The 24365-nt window shown below is 35.5% G+C and overlaps 3 protein-coding genes and 1 long non-coding RNA gene across 4 annotated transcripts; 1 reads left to right on the forward strand and 3 right to left on the reverse strand.

The window, feature by feature from the left end:
- Window positions 1-17: 17 nt before the first annotated feature.
- LOC124636145 (transmembrane protein 185B) lies at window positions 18-19366 on the reverse strand. Its single transcript, XM_047172079.1, has 7 exons — window positions 19197-19366; window positions 18941-19117; window positions 7629-7836; window positions 6772-6901; window positions 5916-6046; window positions 4035-4158; window positions 18-3055 (listed from the first exon to the last, which is right to left on the reverse strand). Exons 1-7 carry the CDS (start codon window positions 19244-19246, stop codon window positions 2799-2801), a joined length of 1077 nt encoding a protein of 358 aa, XP_047028035.1. The 5' UTR covers window positions 19247-19366; the 3' UTR covers window positions 18-2798.
- LOC124636147 lies at window positions 8779-10192 on the reverse strand. Its single transcript, XR_006985101.1, has 3 exons — window positions 9583-10192; window positions 9294-9360; window positions 8779-9218 (listed from the first exon to the last, which is right to left on the reverse strand). It is a non-coding gene; the product is annotated as an uncharacterized LOC124636147 (long non-coding RNA).
- A 241-nt stretch (window positions 19367-19607) lies between the features above and the next one.
- On the forward strand, window positions 19608-21647 carry LOC124636144 (NEDD8-activating enzyme E1 regulatory subunit). Its single transcript, XM_047172078.1, has one exon. The coding sequence runs from the start codon at window positions 20004-20006 to the stop codon at window positions 21609-21611; it is 1608 nt and encodes a 535-aa protein (XP_047028034.1). The 5' UTR covers window positions 19608-20003; the 3' UTR covers window positions 21612-21647.
- Window positions 21648-21898: 251 nt separating this feature from the next.
- Window positions 21899-23589, reverse strand: LOC124636146 (N-alpha-acetyltransferase 30-like). Its single transcript, XM_047172080.1, has 2 exons — window positions 22537-23589; window positions 21899-22369 (listed from the first exon to the last, which is right to left on the reverse strand). Exons 1-2 carry the CDS (start codon window positions 23254-23256, stop codon window positions 22205-22207), a joined length of 885 nt encoding a protein of 294 aa, XP_047028036.1. The 5' UTR covers window positions 23257-23589; the 3' UTR covers window positions 21899-22204.
- Window positions 23590-24365: the final 776 nt, after the last annotated feature.

Consider the following 24365-nt stretch of genomic DNA (forward strand, 5'->3'; position numbering starts at 1 on the left):
ATAAAACACAAAATATGTACAGTTGATGTAGAAGTATTTTTAATAATTTGCGAAACAATATAAACAAACATTATTATTAACAAAATATTCAGGTAATTGTTCGAACGATATTGCGTATTGCGACATCATAGGAAGAGAGTATCACAGTAACATAATTTATAGATAGCCCTGTACGTACAGCATAACGGTTATTGCATGTAACTATGTTATTTCATTAGGTACAAAGTTAGTACATAAAGCTTTTAGTACAAAATACTTTAGCTTTTCATTGACGCGGCAAGACCGACATTTTTATTTCTTTGTAAATGGTTTATTTCCTCCTGAATTTGGAAATAAGTATACATTACACATAATTATTGTGTAATACACAGTGTTATTCTTGTCAGACACGCTACGATCGGCTTGGGTTAATTTCATTCTTACTTATTACTTGGTGTTATTTTATCAGAGACTTTTTTATATTAGCACATTTTTATTTATTTTTTCTCTGATACGATCAACATTTTTTCCCATAAAACATACCCTTTTAGCCGAAAAAAAAAAACAAAAGCTTGGCGGCAATAAATCATAGAGTGGTGCGTGAGCGGTACCATTCTGGGTGTCACTATCGCCACAAAGTGAAAATATTATGGCATTTTTCATACAACACAGATGGGTTTATATCACGTTAGTTGTACTTTTAAACCGGTCATTTAGTTCGCATTAATTATTTAGTGACATCAAGGGATTTTTGTTATTGAATTACAAATAATATAACACTTTAAGATGTTAACTGATAAATATCAGTTATTATATATACTACATTATTTATAGCAATTCCTTCATCAAAAGATATGTATTTTTTTTTTGTATTTTTTTGCAATTTAACGCTACATAAATTCTTTATTAGTGTATGTCTGACAAGATACCATACAATGTATTGGTACTTTTACTCAATACGTTAAGAATCAGAGTTAGTACAACTACAGAAATAATGATAGCACACATTATTTTGTTTTAAATGAATAACTTGATAAATTCGAGATCCCACGAATTGCAATACTTTCTCTGTTTATTTTTGTCACGAATTTACTTAGCGATTTAATCATTCCTCTCCATTAAAAGGGTGTCTGGAAGATAGCATTAAATTCCTTACTTGATCTATCAGGCTTCTTAGCGTTGACAAAAAATTTAAATCACTTTCAGAATATTTTCCAGCTAATCACTTCGATTTTATTATAGGTAGAATTTATCTGTATTTTAGGTAGAATGTTGAATGTTGAGCCAGAATAATTATTTGTGCTTTTGTTTTTAGCCTTAGTCACAATTGAAATCTGGCAAGACTAAGACAATTTTACACCTTGAAACACTCGAAGTGAACCAAGTCACCTAACACAAAGATTACAACTTCGAGATGATTTAAAATTGCATTATGGAAGCATTCTTTCAATTAAAACTTGATGAGAGTTCATACTGAAACAGCTAAGCCCAAATCAAAAGTAAAGCACACAAAAAAAAGTAATGGCATCAGATTTATGGTCAACTAGTGTTGTACTAAAAAAAATTGAGTTGTCATTAAAGCCTTATGACGTGGCAATATTTGTGACGTCTACCTACCGTCTGACTGACGTCATTTTACGTCAATAATACCCTACCATGCCGCATAGCCTTTGAAATATTTTTTGATAACTTTTTTATTTAACGCAATAAGAAGTAAGAGCGTTTACAAGTTTAGGAAAATTCAAATTCAATCTCTTTAATATTATTGCTAAGTTTATATTTTTTGTTAAATTCGCTATTTAATTTACTACTCAGAAATAAGCTATCTGGTAAACGCCAAACATTTATAACGATAGTGGCTATATGGGATATATGAACTCTAAAAAACTTTCACCGTCAATTTGTAGTAATGCTATTTTTATTTTTTTGTTCTAGTTAATTTCTAGGACCAGTTGAATGATAAATCTTATATTATGTATTGTCATAACGACAAATCGTCCGCCTACTAGTGCCTGCAAAGCAAGCACGCTTACATTGTTAAGTATATTTCCATGCCCATCAGTTTAAAATAAAATTAATCCTACAAAAAATTACCTAAGCACATAATTGCGAAATAAATATTAATTCGTACGCCTAAAAGTTGAGACTTGATATTTTAGCATCTAAAAATAATGGCAAAATATGATTTAAAACTTGGATAATATGATAGAAGACGTAAGTGTGACGAGAACCAACAATACTAGACGCTACACAGCAAGATTGCTTATTTTGATATGACTAACAATTATCACCATTACCTGCCAGGTTTAATACTAAAGCCACTTCATTAAATAAGAGATTAATTCACAGGTACCTCCTATAAAAATACTTTGAAATTTTATCACTTTTACATCATGTTGCAAAAAAATACTATACCAAAATAATTCATCAATATTCAGTATTGTCTATGTAAAAATCTTATTTTATTGATCCAGAAACAAGTAAGAGTAAAATAATGGTAGGTATTTGGTATTACAAAAACTTGAATGTAGGGCAATTAAACGACACAAAACTTAATAAGGCCGGTTGAAACATAGCAACAAATAAACTGTACTATAATAAACATCAATGAATTAGCCTACATAGAAATAACAATAAAAAATAATGTACACAATGTAATATCTTTTTTCTAATTTAACCTAAACACGGAACGTGTAGCTTAGCCCTAATATCAAACTTAACAATGTTTAATATTGCTTCATTGTCATATTTAGAAGCCCGATTACAGAAGGTATCGTCTAACGAGTGAACACACATTTCAGCACTTACCAAGCTAAGCATCAATCTGGCATGTCTATACTCGTAATAGGCACTACTGGTTTCATGAATTCATTCTTCTTTTGATTTTTCTGTGACTTTTTGCTCTCTTTGACCTTCTTGTGAGTTTCCTCGTCGCGGTAAGGTTCCGGTGGTTCGCTGGGCACCACGTTGGCACCTCTATTCGCATTATTGTTGTACGCGATATTTGCATACTCTTGCAGTAATGGGAATACTGATAGAAGGAACTGGCAGAAATCTTTTCTGATACCGAACCACCCTGAAAAATCCAATAAAGAAAATATATTGTCATGAAACTCATTTACATCTTGACGTTAAATCGATGTGCGCTTTTAGTACTTTAGGATCTCGATAAAATACAATCTAGAGAGTTATAGCCAGTCTGGCTATAAAATTTATAGTCTTAGGGTGCGTCCACATCTGGCGAATGCGCCGCGAATGCGCAGCACGCGAGCCGATCGCGAGCTGTCCGCGAGCTGCGCGCGTGCAGTCACTGCAATAGTTCGGTGCGCCTCTTTAGCGCAACTCACGCAAGGCTCGTATAGAGCGCGCGAGCGGCGCGCGATCTGCGCGCAATCAGTTCTCGCCCTTACAGTTCCGTATATTGGCTCAGTACTATCGAAGATGGCAGACGTCGCGCGCCGCCTGCGCGCCGCTCGCGTGCGGCGCTTAGGTCGCGCGCGAGCTGCGCGCGGGCGGCGCAGAAGCGGCGCACGAACAAAAATGCACGCGCGCAGCTCGCGAACAGCTCGCGATCGGCTCGCGTGCTGCGCATTCGCGGCGCATTCGCCAGATGTGGACGCACCCTTACATAGTCTTCTACAGAGGACTGAAATAGTTTAATCAATATAACAAGCCAACAACATAAACGTTAAAGTTTGCGAATGTTCACTTGTAGTAATAAAAAAATAGGGAAATGCTAAAACAATCAATTTATCACTAAAGTAGCAACGGCTGAACAATGAACTGGCTTGATAAATCTAGTGAAAATCGCAAAAACATAGAACGGCACAATTCTTTAAAGAAAAGGTCGCAAAAATGCGAGTTGCAACTGAACTACATCAGCGACATTTTGTATCCTGGTTCATTATGAAAAATAATCTGCACTTCTTTTACCCTTTCCTAAAATGAGTACATAAATTAACTCTGTGCAAAAGCATTATTGATTTTACCACCATTTTCTAGTTACACTCACTACAAAAATTCTCGACCACACAATTTAGTCATAATTAACTTACATTTATTACCGCCCTTGGAGCTAAACGACATGATGATGAGGGTCGCGTAGCTGACGAACAGCGGGCTGACGACCACCATGTATGATAGTGGAAGTCCATCGTCCAACCTGTTTGTTAATAGCACCTGAAGGAAACAAATGACAGATTTGAATATTAGGAAATTAGAACGGGAGATGACTAGGTCAGATTTGATGCAAGTATGTGTAAAATACCCCGATTGGGTTATTTTGAAGTGGAGCTCATGCTACAATTTTAGGCAGCAAATTATGATTCGTTACGCTTCGGCGGAAAAACGGTTGAATAAATGAAGATGATTTTTGAATGGATGTTGGTGGAAATAGAAGATATTTCGCACGTGTCTGGATAACCAGGAGATTGTAGTAACTCTCTTGTGAATCTCGGCGGAATATTTCGACTTTTTGGTAAGTCTGTCGCAATTTTCTCAGAGTGCCTAGTGCGAGTTTTGCAAGTTAACTTTCTCGATGCGTAAATTATCATACAACTTAATTATGTAGTATACATTTTTGACATGTTTATGTCATAAAGGTTGTCATCGGCACTTGGTCGTATTATAAACGCTCACTATAAACTGTCACTCGCGAAATAGTAAAAGTCATTATCCGGAAAAATGAATGAACGTGCTATATTTTAATCATGTAATGTAGCATACGACTCTTTACTTCAGCCAAGTTATAATTACGTATCGAGCGCGTAAACTCACAAAACTCGGAATCAGCACTCTGAACACGTTTTAAGTTTTTGAATGAAATTATGTGTTTTTAAATAATATAGCAAAAATGTATCAAAATATATAGTTAATTAAACATTGTCCCAAAGATGTACCCAGTTATAAAACGCTATGTATTAATACCAAATAGCAGGTAAGTCGGGGCGTCCAGGTTAGAACGTTCCTTAGCCCTGGCGTATTGCCAACCGGCCCACGTGAACAAAATGGGGCAACAAATTCCATACATTACTCACGGACTCATCGCGAACATTCAAATATATTTATTGTAATTACAATACGTTATAATAAAAAAAAGTCGTGGTGGCCTAGTGGGTAAAGGACCAATCTCTCAAGTATGAGGGCGCGGGTTCGATCCCAGGTCAGGCAAGTACCAATGCAACTTTTCTAAGTCTGTATGTACTTTCTAAGTATATCTTAGTCACCATTGGCTGTGTTTCGGATGGCACGTTAAACTGTAGGTCCCGGCTGTCATTGAACATCCTTGGCAGTCGTTACGGGTAGTCAGAAGCCAGTAAGTCTGACACCAGTCTAACCAAGGGGTATCGGGTTGCCCGGGTAACTGGGTTGAGGAGGTCAGATAGGCAGTCGCTTCTTGTAAAGCACTGGTACTCAGCTGAATCCGGTTAGACTGGAAGCCGACCCCAACATGATTGGGAAAAAGGCTTGGAGGATGAATTACAATACGTTATAATAACGCACTTTAAAATGTAATTGTTATCCCATCGTCTTCTTTTATGTCAAATAAGTATGGCGGACGTTCCCAAAATGCTCAGTTAGGAGTGAACGAGACGTCCGGGTCCCTCGAGGCATATAAATGTCGGATGATTTTGGTTTTACAAGAAATGGGCGAGTTCCAAAAAAGGCGTACATTTCTTGTCCCTCAAACACCACATTTTGGCTACACTACTTTTTCCCGTTATGACATCTCCACCCGTCATATTTTTCTCTCCATGCTTCGTAAGTACGAAACAGATTTGAAAAATTATTCCACTGTTGGGAAGCTTCTTTATCCCCGGACGCCAAAAGGCACTATTTTATCCCGGTACGTTAAGTAGTCTCCACGGGACGCGGGTGAAACCGCGGTTAACTGCTGGTTGCTAATATTCTATGAATAACTATGTCATGATACGAACCTGGAACACCAATATAGGTATGACCGTGAATGTGTAAGCGAGAGCAGAGTTGAAACTAGTCCGTCGCTGCTGAATGTTGACCTCGGGAGTGCGGAGTAGGATCCCAGCGAATATTATGCTGTACAAGACCCCTGAGAAAATAAATAATATCATTTAGAAAAAAAACCTTTATGTATAATTAAGTAAACTGTATATTCCTTGTTGATATCGTATGTAACAAACATTTGCTTAGAACGAAATACAAATAAGGAAACACAGTATAATTAATTACTCAGTAGTCATGAATATTGTTAAAATATTTCCATTTCAAAGCAATTGTATAAAAAAATTTGCTATTTTAAAATTATCAGCATTGCAAAACTAGAGCAATACTTAAACTAAATATTGTTGAATTTGTATCAGTGCTATCATAACATTTTTATCAGTATACGTTAAGTAGGCTAATCTTTTTATGCAAAAATTGGTAGTGCTTTGTCACTACTAGCTTAATGGATTAAGGATTTAAGGGAACTAGTACTAACAATTGTTTATCTATACTGAAAAAACCTTTACTGTTAATCTAGCAATTTATCTAAATTATTATACACTGTCTTCCACCAGTGGTGTTATTCAAAATAGCACTGAAATGATTTTGCAAATCGGCCCAGCAGTTTCTGAGACTAGTATGTTCAAACAAACTGTTCAACTTTATAATATTGAAAAAGATCCATATAAGATAAGACTGTTTAAAAGATTTATCACATCATTTATCTCTATGGAAGGAATCTAGGACCTAGGACATTCTCAGTCTATACAATAGTTTGACTGAATAAAAACATGTGACAGAATGAGCAATAAAGCCAGTACATACACTCACCTACTAGACTGAGGCACATCAATATCCACAGAGGCACAAACACCACCTCCCACGACCAGCTGATGAACTCGTCCAACTTCAGCGCTAAGAATATGAACTGGAGTATATTTACAGCACAAAATAGTTCCAACTGTAACAAAAAAGTTTTGTGTATTTAGTTTTTATGTATCATGTGCTTCTGTATTTCGCAATTCAACATTACTATGTTTAATATATACTGTTGTCATATTTTGAATGTTCCCTGAACCTGTGAAACTTCTATTAGGGCAGATTTTTCATATAGCTTGATGAAAACCATCCTATGATGATAGATATTCTACACTTCTAAGGATCTTATTAATATGTAAGGAGTTTCCAGATTTGTTAACCATGTGAAATTGATCATTAAACTACCTAATAACTATTCATCCATAGTTAATTCATTTATGCCAGTAATAATTGGACTTTGAATACTACAATGTTTACCAACAAATATTCGATAAGTGGGTCATGAGTTCATAATCTACTGTTGCAACTAAACATAGCCAAACAGATGGTCTTGTCTGTGTTGTAGCAGTCTCAATAAAATACTTATCTAACAACGAGGACAAGAAAACATAATGTAAATTTATTTCCATATAAAGCAACTGGGTACTTGCTTCTCTATGTATAAAGTCCACCTTTTTGTTACAAAAAATGTGATAAATGAAGAACCACTCAACCAATTTTGTGCAAACTTCACATAAAGCATCTACTAAATAGTCCTAACAAAGCCTACAGGCTACACATTTGGTTTAGGTAGTTAAAACCGTTCTTGAATTATAAAATTACAATGGAATGTGACATAAATTTATATATATCTAAAGATTAATACATACCTCATAGCTGCGGTCATGTTTCACAGACCATATACAGATGGCAATGGAGACTATGCTTATAAAGATAAGTGGTATAAAGACCAGTATCCAGACATGGCGGCCCGTGGTCAACTGGTCACAGACGAGTAATTCAAACATCAGCAGTATAAGGTGAATGGCAAGACTTATGAGCATAGCTTTGTAGTGAATGTACGCCTCACCCTCCAACCTGGAATTTTATTTCTTTATTGGTGACAATCAGCATTCTATATAGAGTATAAAAGTTATGGCCTGGCCTGTTATGGGCATATAAATGTACAATAATGTATTGAGATCATATTTATTGTTTTTGAAGTGAAGTGAAACATGTTTATTTATTTGGAGCTTGGTCTAGTTTAATAATAGAACAATACATTTAACACAGCAGCAATACATTTAACATAGCAGAAAAAGAACAACGAAAAGAAAGATAACGAGAAAAGGAAAAGAGCAGACACTCCCAGCCCACAGAACCCGAATGACAATACTAAAAACGAGGCCAAATTGCAAAAAATCGATGCCTTTCAATACCTTCGAGGAAGAACACTCTCTCTATCGGAGAAAACAGCAACAAAAAACTAAAAAAAGGAACACCCCAGACCGGACAAGGAAAACAAAATAAACAAATATCAAATATATGTACAAATACTCCCCCAAGCCGGCCGGTCACCGTGGGGGAAGAAGACCACTACCCTCCAACCAAATACAATGACAATAACTACAAAACGACAACCGAAAATATACTAAAAATTTGCACCTACAATGTAAGATCCCTAGCAACGTTCGAAAAATATATTGAACTAGTGGAAAACCCGGCTTCGCTCGGGTGAAATTTGACTCATAATACACGTCTAGTTGCAAAATGTAGGTAGAAATTTCTGTAGTCATCGGGTCTCAAGGAATATTAAAGGAATAAGCAAGGCATAGATTCGTATAGCTTCGTTCGTTATGTTTAATAAATATAATAAATAAAAACTGCAAAAGTTTTTACACAAATTATTTTTATTTCGAATTAACATTCAAAATAAACTAACACAAATTAATAAAACATATAATTTTTAAGGTTTACTCTGTGTAAACCTCTTTGTTTTAAGCACTCAGTCTTTTTCTTTACTTTGACAGGTAGATAAGTACTTACTAATTTTAAAAATAAAATATGAAATTGTGGTTCTTTATCCAAATTGGCTAAATCAAGAATAATATTAGGAAGTATGTAAATTGTAATTTTACAATGAGTACTTGTCCGAGAATTTGGCAAAGGTACTTATAAAAAAATATTCTCTATTATACATCAGAGGTTGATTATCACAAAATTTCTCCATATATAACATTTTTCGATAAATATTTATCACCTTTCAAGTCTTGTTCAGTGGTATTGATAATTTGAATTTTTACATCATCGAATCTTCGAACTCGAAACAATTGCCGAGGAAGTTTAAAATCAATTGCTTCATTCAAACATCTTTCCCATTCTTGATCGTCAAAAAGGAGCCCTCTTGCTTGAGCAGCTTCTCGAAATGAGTTGTAAATAATATTTTCATAAGTTCTAACATTCAACTCTTCGTTATCGACCTTAAAGGAGAAAATATATTAGATAAATATTCAAATAATAATAACTATTGTGAATGTATGTAGGTATATCCTCACATCTCTATCTGGTAATAAGTATTATTTTTCATTTTACAGCCACAGCACTCGCAATAATTGAAATTATCTGCAAAAATATATTATACAATTAATAATGTCTATTGTATAATAAGAGCCAGCCAAGTTCAAGTAGAACTTGCGCATGAAGGGGTTCATTTCATTATCGAGAAAAACGGTGAAAAAATCGTGTCTGTTTCTGTATGTGTTCATGACACCTCAACACAGGCTATGCGTGTGGTCATTTATTATTATTTGTCGAATTATAGAGAAAAAATATTGAGCCGCTTACCGAGTATAATGTTGTCGCATTCCACACACCGACTGCACATTTCTTCGCTCCATCCACTTTCCACAATTGTGACAATGTTTACCAAATGCACGGAGATTCGGCTGTTAACAAAATGATATAGGTATCATCAAACAAAAGACTAAACGAAGACAGAGACACGACCAACGAAACATTTTATGAAATACTTACGATTTTCGGCATGATGTGTGTAATCCAAACAAAGTAAATGACAATGACATTTGAACAACTAAATGACATTTGAACAACTAAATGACATTTGAACTAAAACTTCGACTTTGAGGTTATGGTTATTATTCTTCTTTCTATGGTTTTTATCGCAATCGGCCAATCTTAGGTTTAAAGAAAAAACACATAACAAAAAGTATATCATAAAAAAGTGTCAAAAACAATATTTTCGCGAAACGTCAACGACTGACGAAAAGTATTTTTTGATAAGATTCACTAAACGTTGGCGATGCGTATCTAAGCAACGTTTATTAACTACCCAAGATGGCGACTGTGGTTTGCTTGTCAGTGCAATTGAAATTTAACGAAATTCTCCATAATCCGAATTTTGCGGATATATGTTGTCGACTCAAAATTAATATTTTTTTATGTTTTGTTATTCATATAAGGTTTCGATCGAGTCTACCGTACCCTTTGACGAAATTATTAATATAGAAGATTAACCTACACTCTCAAAAACATTAACTTCGATATAATAGGTTTAGCAGAAGTCAGACGATCAGGCTGTAATATAGAAGAATACCAGGACTACGTCTTATGCTACAAAGGAAAAACACAAGGTTTACATGGAGTAGGGTTCCTGGTTAAAAAAGAACACAAAAATAAAATAACCAAATTCACGGGAATCTCAGAAAGAGTAGCACTCTTACAAATCGAATTCGACAAGTTTGCAATCCCACTGATACAGGCTTACGCACCTACAGAAAAAGCAAACGAAGAGGAGATAAGACAGTTCTACGAAGACTTGCACCAGGCTCACTCCCTTGCAGATGGCAGAGTTCTAGTTGTTGGAGACTTCAATGCAAAAATAGGTCAACAACAAAAATCTGATAACAGCCAAATCTTAGGTCCATATCGTTACGGTGAAAGAAACAAAAGAGGGGAGAGGCTAATAGAATACGCTTCTGAATACAACTTGGCGATAATGAATACCTTTTTCAAAAAGAAAGGCAATAGAAAATGGACTTGGTTATCTCCGGACAAAAAAACTTCAAACGAAATCGATTTTGTACTGACAAATACTCCAAAAATGGTAACAAATGTTGAAGTTATCAACAATTTAAAATTTCCGTCTGACCATAGGCTTGTTAGGACTACTCTTATCGCAAGACAACCAAAAGCGACCAGGAAAACCTTCAAACACAAGACAAGCAACCCCAAAAGCAGCGAAGAAATCGACTGCTATTTGAAAAACCTTACAGATCATTTGGAATCTTTGGATGACCTAAACAAAACGAACAACTTACAAACTTACTACAACCAAATAGAAAACTTAATACTTGATAGCCTAAATACACGAAAAGCAACTGAAATCACACAAAATATTCAGCAAAGAAACAGAATATAACCAAAAGAAAAAGCACGGAAATGAAATCAGAACTTAGCAGATTGTTTAAAACAACAAATAAATCTATAAAAAAAGATTATGAAAACTACAGACAAAACGTAATAACAAAAAATAAGAACAATTTAGAAGCACAAAAAGAGCATACAAGGAACTAACCACTCACAAAAAATGGATACATAATTTTAACCATGAATCAAAGGAAACCAAGACTAGAAAAGACGTGATAAGACACGCAACAAACCTCTATAAGAATTTATACATGAAAAAAGATGAAAGTATAACCGAAATGCAAACAAACTACGAAATAAAAACAAATACCGTTCAACAAATCGACGAAAGGGAAGTCTACATGCATATAAAACAACTAAAAAATGAAAAGAGCCCTGGTCCAGATGGAATCAGCAATGAAGCCATAAAAACGGGAGCACCTGTCCTACTATACCACCTGACTCAACTATTTAATATCGAGGGTTCCCGGGCTAATTGGTTTAAGCGACATTTTGGGTGATATTGAGTTATATATATATTTGGAATCAGCGAATTTTTCTCCGTCGAATGGTGCCGGTTTCATTAAAATCGGAGCACTTTTTTGGCGCTTGAAACAATTCTATTTTCGTGGTGATTCCAAAATGGCAGTGTATTAACCCCTCTGCTCGACAAGATTTTGACATATGACTTTACCGTTGATTCGGCGGGATATTTTGAATCGCGACATGGAAGTCAAAAATTTGTACTAACTTTCAACACATGAATTCTAAGTCCGTAATGCCTGATCAGAAGTATTTTAACTATAACTTTAGAGCTCACTTATTTGACAACAACGTGCAAAGGTCAAATGGGGTCAGTTAATTCAGAAAAAGATAATAATTACGGTGTTTTTAAGTCTATCGAAAAGTTAGGCATTTCAAATTTGGTGAAAACTTACCAATAAGTAATCGCATCACTTTCTCAAACACAACACAAACGTCATATTTATAACATTTTCAATCCGTTGCAATACATTTCGTGCACTTATTTATGTTCAATAACTAAAAAATCAGCACATAAAATACACAATAAAAATGAACAATTTACAAGATCAGTCAAGTCACAGACAAGTAGAGTTTGGAATGGAGTATTTTTTTTTTTCAATCAGCGGTGTGCATTCGATACCTAAATCGGAAATTTATTATAAATAATCGAATACCAATTTTATATATACCTATTTTTTAATAGCAACTTATTTCAATTTTATTTATTAATTTTAAATTATAGGTTCAATTTGTTTTTGTTGTTAAGAAAAAAGATATTTAAGTTTTTAGCATTAAATTTTTATATGTATTATTTATTTTGGTGTTGCGTCATTCGTAATAATTTTTAACTTTAATTGAATTTTTATTACCTATTACGGAATTTTAATTTATTCTTATATTATTTCTCAACAATTCTAACATTTTTGTTTCGGCGGAGGGTATGCGGGTGTTCTGAAATATAATGCAATTTGTAACTACCAAAGGTATGTACTTATTTGATGATGAGAAACAATAATAATAATTGATTGATTTGCCCCGCAGGGCATCTGAGGCGGATGACGGGGAGTAGCGACCCCGCGGGGCTATATATCCGAGTGCTCCAGGGAGAGTATACTGTCCCCCATCTCCGGCTTGCCGGAGTGAAGCATGACGGCGGAGAGGTCTCCCGCCTCTTGGCTTGCCTTCACCGGCCGGTCAGAGTGGAGTCGCTAGAGTAGGGTTAGCAGCCCGCTCGGAGGGTAGGTGCCTCGTGGTAAGTGGCGAGTGGGCCGGTGATGCTGGACCCACAGGGAGCGCGTGATCTGCGTTTAAAGTCCGCCGAGGTATCCTCACCCTTCAGCCGCTCATGTACCTGTTGCCCTCTTGTTGCGATTTAGCGACTGATTCCCGGGGGCCCAGTAAGTGAGTTGGCGAGTCTCCACCTGCCATTTTTACGTGTATTTATTACATTGTTATCGGCAGGTGCCATAGTTCCCGTAGTTTCCCCATTCCTAGTCCACTAGCATCCCATCACAATAGCCCAAGTAGTTTTCATCCATAGTTAGCAATAGTTTAGCACAGAACCGGGCATTGTCCTTGGGTACATTTCTATAGTGTATACAGGGATAATCGTCGGTTTTGTGTCACCATTTCATTAAAGTTGTCTCAAAAGGGCTTCAGCGTGTTGGCTTCGGCCCCACGTTCGCCTTCCAAAAATCCGGGACTCTGCAGTCCCGTGGTCGGTTAGAGACATAATAATTGATTGATTTTAAAGTCACCTAATATTTTTAACCGAATCCCAAAAAGGAGGTGGTTCTCAATTTGGATGTTTGTTTTTGGTCGAAAGGGTATATTCCCCATATTTGTTATTAGGTCCAGGATCTGATGATGGAAACCTTGAGAAATCGAGGGCAGCTCTCGAAAATTGTAAGCATAGATAAGGTTATAACTTGACACTCAGATGTATATCTGATAACACTATGAGACAGTAAAGGTTTGGAGCTGACCTGATGATGGAGACCAGAGAAGGTCGAGGGTACTCGACAACCGTACTTCTCTCGTCTCCATCTCCTTCACTGTTGCAGAGGCCTCGTAAATACGAATAATATAAGCACAAACACGAGAAAGTTTAAATATTCAGTTGTCGAGTTCCCTCGACCTTCACTGGTCTCCATCATCAGGTCAGCTCAAAGCCTTCACTGTTGAATAGTGCTACCAGGCAAACACCTGAGTGATAAGATTTCAACCTATGTATTTCTGCAACTTTCGAAAGTCGCCCTCGATTTCTCAAGGTTCCATCATCAGATCCTGACCTAATGATAATGGGACCACCTCGGAAGTACACGCTATCAAACAAAAAAAGAATCATCAAAATCGATAAATAAATGGCTGAGTAATCGCGTAACAAACATACAAAAAAAAACGGTCGAATTGAGAACCTCCGCTTTTTGGGAAGTCGGTTAAAAATAAGTCGGCGGCGGCCATCTTTCCATCTTGGACCAGCTTTCGATGAACAGCGAACTATTTGCCCCTTCAAACAATAAAATCGTCATAAAATTTTGCGATAACTACACCTAACTACGGCTCTCGTCAAATAGCTTTGCCGCTCAGTTAAAAAGTTGGAAATAACGAATCGCCATTAAGTTTGGCAGATCTACAGGAATCCTGCACATAAAACACCCGAAGAATAAGTCTTCATTTGCCGTCTTCAGAAACCCTAAAAACCGAAGATTTTTTTTATTCCGGCTACAACGTATTTTCTACCACTGATTTTCTAGCATTTTTTTCAAAATAAATTAAGTCATTTTACTTTTCCTAATTTATTTTCAGATTATGGTAAGTATACAAAAGTGCAATTTAGTAATATTATAATATCAAATAATATAAAATTATTAAATCGATTCTTTATTTTAACGAATCGGATCATTCGATGCAAAACTTCTATCACCGTCGCCATCTTGTCTATGCGTCTTCAAATTTAAAAAAAACAACTAATGTAAACAAACATGGCGAGTTCGATCAGAATTCCCGGTAATTACGATTGGATTTTAAAAAGGTATATTTCTAACGGGATGCTAAATATGAAAGGTTTGAATGCGTAATAATAATTTAAATTTATTTAGTTATTTTATTTAGTACTCACAAATGTGGTTTGATTGGAAAGAAAATAAATATGAGCGTAAATAATTAGGAAAGTGTATGACTGATTCGCAGACCCCAATTGGGGTCTAAACCGAGCTTACGGTGACATTGATGTTCAGACCCCGATTGGGGTCCGCTACGGATTTGACGGTTAAACGACGTGGATTTTGCATTTTTTGTTAAATTATGCACTTGAACCATACCATCATAATAATAACCGAGACATAAACCAGTCACCCTATCTCTCATAAATAAGTCAATGAGAGTTAGAGCGTTTTTCCTGTATCTACTTTTTTTATTAAGAAGTAACTTGAATCATTTTGCCTTCCCACTAATCACACGGTGTGATGTCACTTAAACCAATAGTCCGTGACCCAAATAAGACAGGTTTGTCGCTTAAACGCTTTTGGCTGCATCTATTTTGAACGCAGGGTGCTACTTAAAGCAAATAGTCGTTTTCGTTCAGATGTTTTGTTTGGTCGTTAAACCATTTAGTCCTACTTTTTTTTTAAATGTGTGTCGTTTAATACTGATGATAAAATTAATGATGAATAATGAAACATTTTGCCAGTATTCATAAAAATACGAGTCGGTCTTTCAATCACAAAATTTTAATATGGTACATTTCAACCATGTCATATGATACCATATTCATTTCATCGACCGGGTGTCAAAAATCGTGATTTTTCAACTGGACTATCGTGCGCGGGCGCTTCAGTCTCACTCAAGAGTGCGCCGAGGACTGACGTGACGCGCGCAGGCCGCCAGTGTTTACATAAAACGCTCATCAAAATTTAATCGTAAGTACTTTAATAGGCGTAGCAACCAGTCTTGCATTTCTTTTTTGAGGCTTGATATAGTTGGCTTCTTCTCAACCTGAACGCTATGGTAAGACGCGTTGTCCATTACAACAACAGAACTTGGCAGCAACTTATCTTTTAACTTTTCATCTACCCACTTATAAAAAGTAGGCCCGTTCATATCTCCATGATAGTCGCCAGTTTTAGCATCTGATTTGAATATAGTCAATGCATCATCCACCAAGCCATTTCGACTCCCAGCGTGGAGAATTACCAATCGCCGTCCTTTCCCAATATCAGCATGAATTCCGGATTCTGAAGATGATTGCCAACATAGCAATACTACCAAAGAATGTTTAATAGACACAGACATAGAGGATGTCGATGAAAATGACAACTAAGTACCTGCATTATTTTTCATTACACTTGATTATTGTTTTCAGCAGCAGCTGTGTTTTATGAATACGAGAAGTTTCTTTGTTGATTTTATATTTTTTTTTATTTTAAAATTTTATTGTTATCATGTTACTACAAGTTTATTATGTTTAATTATACTTTAACTCAGTAAAGTTTTAGGATAACTAATGAATAAGGTCATAAACAATTTTATTATAATCGACGTTCCCACATTGAGACTGATTTTACTTAATTATAATACAAAGTACTAAAATTTAACTGATTTTGTTGATTAAGACTAAAAAGTTAATAAATATTATTTGATGTTCCTATTGAGACTGGTCTATAATGATTATAAATCTAAATAAATACTTTGATTGATATTGTGTTGTTTTTATTTATTTATTTATTCGATGTAAGCACCTTAGATTTTTGGCGATTGCGATATATCCAGGTTGTTTTATCAGCCATTGAAAGTCTTAGATGTAAATAAACATAAACATTAAACGTTACAATTTCAATGTCACATGTCACATAAGTAAATTAGCCTGTCAGTCATTTTGGTCTAAATTGGTAGTTGAGATAAATACCTTGGTTCTATTAATTTTGGGTTTCGTTACTTCATACTTTTTGGCTTACTCTGTAAATAGAATGCGTCGTCGCTTAATTTTTTTTCCCTGTAGCCAATTGTAGTTATGAAGTCACTTAAATCGTTTTTCCTGTTTCTAAAAAAGGGCGGATTGTTTTAAGCGACATTTATCTTTGCAATTAAAGGTCCGTTTTATTTGGTATTAGCATCAACAACTAGATATTTTTAATTAAAATTCAATACCGTTTACCCCATTAAAATAACTGCAGAAGTTTTTTTGTTATGAATTTTTTTTCGAAATTTCAAACTTTAAATGGCTCTCCTGTAAAGTTGCAAAAATGTCGCTTAAACCAATTAGCCCGGGAACCCTCGATATGATCCTAAACACAGAGACTGTCCCTAAGAGATGGTGCTCAACGGACATAATACTTTTATTTAAAAAAGGAAATCCGCAAGATATAGGCAACTATAGGCCAATTAGTCTTCTATCAAGTACTTACAAACTCTTTGCCTCAATAATACTGAAACGAATAACCCAGGATATTGATAACGCACAACCGTTGGAACAAGCAGGCTTCCGCTCAGGCTTCAGCACAATAGACCATATCCAGACCATCGAACAAATATTAGAAAAATACAGAGAATTTAATAGACCCCTCTATGTGGCGTTTATAGACTATTGCAAAGCTTTCGATAGTATCAGTCACAACTCAATCTGGAACGCTCTTTACTCTCTAGAAATTGACCAGAAATATATTAATATTATAAAATATATGTACATATAACAACAGTACAAGCAAAGTGAGACTGGAGACCAGCGGAGAACCCTTCAAAATTGAACGAGGTGTAAGACAAGGCGACCTGTTGTCACCGAAACTTTTTATAGCGGTTCTTCAAGACATTTTCAGCAAAATTAATTGGACACAAAAAGGCATACTGCTAAATGGTAAATATCTCAATCATCTACGATTTGCAGTCGACATGGCAATACTAGCTGAGACACCAAAAGACCTAGAGGAAATGATAAGAGCACTTGATCACGAAATTAAAAAAGTCGGTCTTGAAATGAACACAAATAAAACAAAAATAATGACAAACAGTTTTAAGAGGCCAATACGAGCAAACGGACACGAAATTGAATATGTTGACAGCTATATCTATTTGGGGAAACGAGTATCATTTAATGCAGAAAGCAACTTGGAAGAAACAACTAGGAGAATATTAGCGTGGAAAAAATTCTGGTCGCTCAAAGAAATATTAAAAGGCAACTATAGCCTACAAATGAAAAAAATTGTGATGGACACCTGCATTATGCCATGCCTCCTATATGGCTGTCAAACCTGGGTATTTACAAAAAATATAAAACAAAAAATTGCAAACACACAAAAAGCAATGGAAAGAAGCATATTGATGATCAGAAAATCACACAAAATACGAAGCGAGGTTATAAGAAAGAAAACCATGATCACTGATGCACTCAGACACGCACTAGCATTGAAATGGAAATGGGCCGGCCATATTGCACGTTACACGGACAGAAGGTGGACCATAGAGAGCACCAAATGGAAAGGGCCATCAGGCAAAAGAAGCATCGGCAGACCAAAGCAGCGATGGGCAGATGACATAGTGCAAACGGTAGGAAGAAACTGGATGGAGCAGGGCAGGGATAGAGAAAGGTGGAAAAGGTTGGAGGAGGCCTATACCCACGATGGGGTTAATAACCAAAATGAAATTAGATAAAAAAATTTAGATATAATATCAAACTAACACTAGATTATAAGCACAATGAAGTACTAACAACATTTGAAATGTAAAATAAGGGTTATGAAATAAACGGCTTTTTATATTATTTATTTTATTTACATTTAACACTATGGTGCTGTTATCCTATCATTGTAAAGATGGTAATTTTTTTAAAGTCAAAGTCGATTATTAAGTGATTACTCCTTTTTATTATTTTTATTGATAGTCAATTACCATTCAACTAATGAATGTAGGGTTTTCTAGAACATATCCTAAGCAGTAGTCGTAACATTTGACAAAAACTAGCTTCTATTATTATACAGCATTTTTATATTTCCCCTATAATGAACTTTAAATAGTACCTTACCCGTTCACAAAAGCTGTATCTGTCAAAATTTGCAACATATCATTCACAAATATATGAAATAAAATCACCTTTGTATGTGACCTACCAAATTATTAGTCAAGGTAAACTTTTAAATCAAATATGCATAATTTCAGATACAGTAGGTATCGTTTTGTTTATTTACTTTCTATTTTTGATCTACGTCTTGTAAGTGTATACGCGATTCAAATATAAATTATTATGAATTATGGTACTTACCTGAAGTGAGGGTACTGCCACCAAACATATGTGCCAACTGTGGCTCCAAGAACTACTAGGAATTTCCACACCCATATTGGCGTAAACACGGCCCAGTAAGACCATGTTATCGAGTTATCTAACTTTAAAGCTAATAATGCTGTAAATATTAGTAAACAGCTGTGCACCACGAATTTGCTGTGAAAAACAAAAACAATTTTAATTTGCTAATCACCTACCAGTCATCTCAATAACATACAAATTAAACACACATTACCTAGGATTAAAATCCTGAAATAAAGTTTGTAAATTCATTTCCATACACATTCGTGATGTTGAATGTTTTTATCATCTCACTTAAAAAAACTTTGTCTTGACGACTGAATTATTGGATTTATTTGATAATCTCACAAATCACAACACAAGAGCCATTCCATTTTTATCTGAGTGAGTGAACCACAGAATACAGATGCGTCAGGACTTCCATTCCACAGTTAACAAATAATTATCATTCTCTTGCTTGTCAACGCCGAACTGCTATTCTCGCAATACTTGCTGATTGCGTTCCTATGAAGTGCGGTGTCGTCGGGCTCGGGTTCGTTTTCTGGGTAGGCCGACATCGTCTTGTGAGTCTAGAAATTGGTGATTGAATCACTCAAGCAACGGAGAGAGCTTTAACGTCGGTCCTGCGCCTGATCTCTCTCCGCCGCATTGGATTTCCATTTCCATCACTTTCGGACTGTGAGAGTGATGAAATAGGAAGTGCACCTGTGTTTACGAATAATAATATGTCCTGCGCAGCTGGCTGATTTCCTTGTATGAGAGAACAACCGCCTTGGCCGACAATCAGCTAGGATCACGCAATTATTCCGCAGGGTACATCTCTATCTTCTTCTTTATCCATATTGACGTATGACAACTGTCAACGTCAAGTTAAGTCGTTCCGTCTCATGAAGCTTAGGATCAGAATTTGTACTTTTTGCAATAAACACAATAAGGAGCAAACAGTAGTTTCTGAAAAAGCTGCCTATACCGCAGGTGCTCATCTTAAACACATTTAAAAGTTATTCATAACATTACTATTATGGCTTCGCCGTCACCTAAATCGCCGGAACAAAGTGAAAAGACGAAGCAGTACGACCGGCAACTTCGTTTATGGGGAGACCACGGTCAATCAGCTCTCGAACATGCACATATCTGTTTAATAAACGCCACAGCCTTGGGTACTGAAATATTAAAGTCTATAGTATTACCTGGCGTTGGTGCAATCACTATAGTTGATGATAAAATAGTCAGCGATGAAGATATCGGAAGTAACTTTTTCTTGGAGTGTTCTAGTAAAGGCTTGAACAGAGGATCAGAGACGCTGCGACTATTACTGGAACTAAATCCAGCAGTTCAAGGTCATGCGGTGCAGGAACCCCCAGATCAAATCCTCAAGGAAAACCCAGATTTCTTTAGGACCTTTAGTGTAGTTATAGCTACTACACTTGGTGAAACAACTATACAAAGTCTAGCTCAACATTTATGGGATGTTAATGTCCCCTTAATTCTATGCAGGTCAGTTGGGTTTTTAGGATCCTTTAGAATTCAAATGAGGGAACATGCTGTAATTGAAACCCACCCAGATAATGAACAAACAGATCTACGCTTAGATGCACCATTTCAAGCTTTGTCAGACTTCTTAGATAGTTTTGATATTGATACTGTTGATTTGAAAGACCATGGCCACATACCATGGATTGTAATTGTATACAAAGCAGTCAAAAAATGGCAAATTGATAATCAGAATCGCTGGCCATTGAGCAGGAAGGAGAAAAACGAGATCAAAGCTATTATTGAAAGTTTTATAAGAAGAGATGAAAATGACAGCCCAATTAATGAAGAAAACTTTGAAGAAGCACTTAGAGCAGTAAATACAGCTCTAATTCCTACATACTTGCCTGCAAAGAGTCAAGAGCTTTTATACTGTAGTGCAGCTACAAATCTAACTAAAGAGAGTGCCCCATTCTGGATCATGTGCTCAGCTTTGAGGGGATTTGTGGAAGGTGAAGGAAAAGGTAAACTTCCTGTGAAAGGTGTCCTGCCAGACATGACTGCATCAACAGACCATTACATCAAGTTACAAAACTTGTACAGGACACAATCTTCAATGGATGCAGAAATTGTGTACAGGAAAGTGCAACAAATTGTTGCCCAATTACACTGTGAGAACATCAGTGAGGCTGATGTGAAATTGTTCTGCAGGCATGCACACGATTTACATCTAATTAGTGGGTCAAGCATTGTTTCAGAGTATCAACTGTCCAGTTCTGTGGCTTCTTATATAGCCAGGTACCTAGAAGAACCTGATGTTATGATGGTCCATTACATATTGCTAAGAGCTGCAGAAATGTTTGCATCAGAACATTGCAGAGCTCCAGGTGATTGGGAACCGGAAGGTGATATTGCAAAGCTAAAGGCTTGTGTGACTAAGCTCCTCAGTGATGTCTCATGCACTCCATTCCCAAAGGATGATCATGTTCATGAGATGTGCCGGTATGGGGGTGCTGAAATACATAGTGTATCAGCCTTTTTGGGAGGCTGTGTGGCTCATGAAGCCATAAAAATTGTTACCAAACAATACAAACCAGTCAACAATACATTTATATATGATGCTGCTTCAACCAACACTGCTACATTTACATTTTGAATAAATACTCAATAAATAATAAATTATTTGAAAAATCATGGGATTTAATTTATATCAATCACTAACTCTGGATTCAGATAGGGCAAAAATAAAATCTAATGTATACTATTGTTCAAATACTTTACTATGAATTCAAGGACTTCATATATTTATTTATTTAACATTACATAAAAGACAAGTAGATACAAATGTCTACCTTTGTCAAGTTAGTATGAAAAAAAAACGATATTGATTGCATTGATAAAAATCAACATACAGTAGGGTGACAAATATAAATAAACAGTGACTACAGTATAATTCTTCAAAGTTGTGTATTTAGATTGGATATTAACCACTTTAAAATCTTACAATCAAAATATAAAATAATTGGTGAAAAATTCATTAACAATTTCAACACATAAATTAGATAAACATTATCACATGACTAAAAAATAATTGAAACAAACTATACATTTGGCTAAATCCTCATGGATGGCAATAGAAGGTTACACCATTTCAACAACAGTAATCTGCTTTATATATGCTTGAGACTGTACAGCCTCCAGAAGTATGTAACACAACATTGAGAATTTCTCTTTAGATACCTACTTATTTCACCTAAGCCATAATTTCAATCGCAATGCATCTACACCATTCAGATAATATCGAAATAAGCGTTTGTCTCGCACAAAGCCGAGATTCTCATAGAGCTTCAGTGCTGGTTTATTTGTGATTTCAGTTTCTAAAACTACTTCATCTGCATTGTCGTTTATCATTGCCTGAAACAATTGGATGCAACATTATTTACTTTCAACGGGTTTCTCACTGGAAAGCAATTGGAATATGTAATTATGTTGAATGAGCACAATTTTAAGTCTAGTAATTATTATACATTATGATTTACAAATAATTTGTAAGCAAATTTAGTAGCAAAAATTATAAATACCTGTATTGCTTTTCGAACCAGTCTAGAGCCAATCTTTCTCTTTCTATATTTTTCGTCGACTGCTAACATAGCAATGTAGCCTCTTTTCACAACATTGCGATGCATATCTAACTTACAAACGATGGCACCAATGCACTTCCCTTCATGAGTTGCCAAGAAGCAAAGCTTAGGCCAGTTATGAATAAAATATCTATATGTATAGATTGAGTAGGGTTCTGACAAATCTTTTTGTATAAGTCTCATGATCTCTGGCATTTGTAGCTCAGATTCATAGGAAATTATTTCAATTTCATCTTGAGGTTCTTGCTCCTCGTGACTGATAGCATTGCCAAGGCTCTCTAAAGCATCATCGTAAATACACCTGCCTGTGTGCTGGGCAGGCGTGTCCTTGCACTCTCGTTTACACATCCCATCACTACACTGTACACTATTTACATCCTGCACGTCCCCGCTCGTGGCGTCTTCTCGGGTTTCCGATTTATCCTTGGGACCTTCGGGACTGCCGTTTGGATGATCGCTCGTCCCATTAGTTAGGTTACTATTGATGTTATTAATATGAAGAGTATTGGCTAATGTATCGCTTAAATTCTCTTGATTAGATATACTTATTTCGTCCGGATTTTCAGAAGGATCTTTGGCCTTTTTACTTTTGTTTTTTATATTAGTGCCTTTTTGACTGCACTTCATATTCTGAACATTTTCTTCGGTAAGTTGATTCATATTGACGTTATTCTAGCTATAATTATTTACACATTCAAACGATTATAAGCTCATATAAATTCCACATTAGCTTTTATGACGATACATACATCTTTTTCTTGTCAAAATTGTAGAAGAGTATCACCGACATCTTGGTAAGTATAAAAGCAACAGTTCCCATATAAACTTGATCTGACTGTATCTATGTGCGTTCTTAGAATAAAATAGGCATATATTAGTAAAATGATGAGACAGTAAATAAGAATTCTGAAAATATTTCTTGAAAATATACGAAATTTGTAATATGTCCAATGCCTTCCACAATCACATTGCAAAAAAATATCAGTCGCATTACAAATACTATTTAACTGTAGTATATTTGGGATAGTCGTTATTCATTTATTCTTATCGGAAAATGTAGGCAATCAGACAAAGAAAGAAAATTAATAATGCTTAAATTGTACTACACATTTCCGACCTGAAACGTTATCCAATGTTGCTAATAGTGAAAAAGTAGAGCTGATGTTGCTACTAAAAGGAAATAAAAATAAATTATAACAAATGCATACTTTGGTTTAGATAAGTTCGATCCTGAATAGCAACGGGTTTAAGTATTTATTAAATAATTTATCTCATTGTATTCACGAATAACTATAAAACCAGTATCATGATCGACGAAAGGTCCGAAACTGAGTTCCACACTGACCTTACAGAATCAACATAATACCTTATTATCTTTTCAACGCACAGTGCAACAGAGAAAATTAGAATTTTATTCCGGCTTTTATGCGTTGATGTTTGGAAACATGATAGGTCAGATTTTTGCAGAATTTTAAGAATCCACGTTGCCTATCATCATCAATTCAAATCTGACTGTGAGAGGTGACTATCATTTGTTTTAATAATTCTCAGATTATCTATTTGTGGTTTACGCTGTATTTAACGCATTTATAGGATGAACTAAAGTATTTTCCCCCATTAAATTATGTAAAATTGCATTGACTATGACATTAAATCGCTTTTGTAATCAATACGAAACATGGCAATACTATTTGATACGGTTAGAAAAAAGATACAACTACCCGAACTACTTCTGAAATAACAAAAGGTGCCATTGAGCATCACCATCA

Source organism: Helicoverpa zea, chromosome 14, assembly GCF_022581195.2.
Source record: "Helicoverpa zea isolate HzStark_Cry1AcR chromosome 14, ilHelZeax1.1, whole genome shotgun sequence".
Classification (NCBI taxonomy): Eukaryota; Metazoa; Arthropoda; class Insecta; order Lepidoptera; family Noctuidae; genus Helicoverpa; species Helicoverpa zea.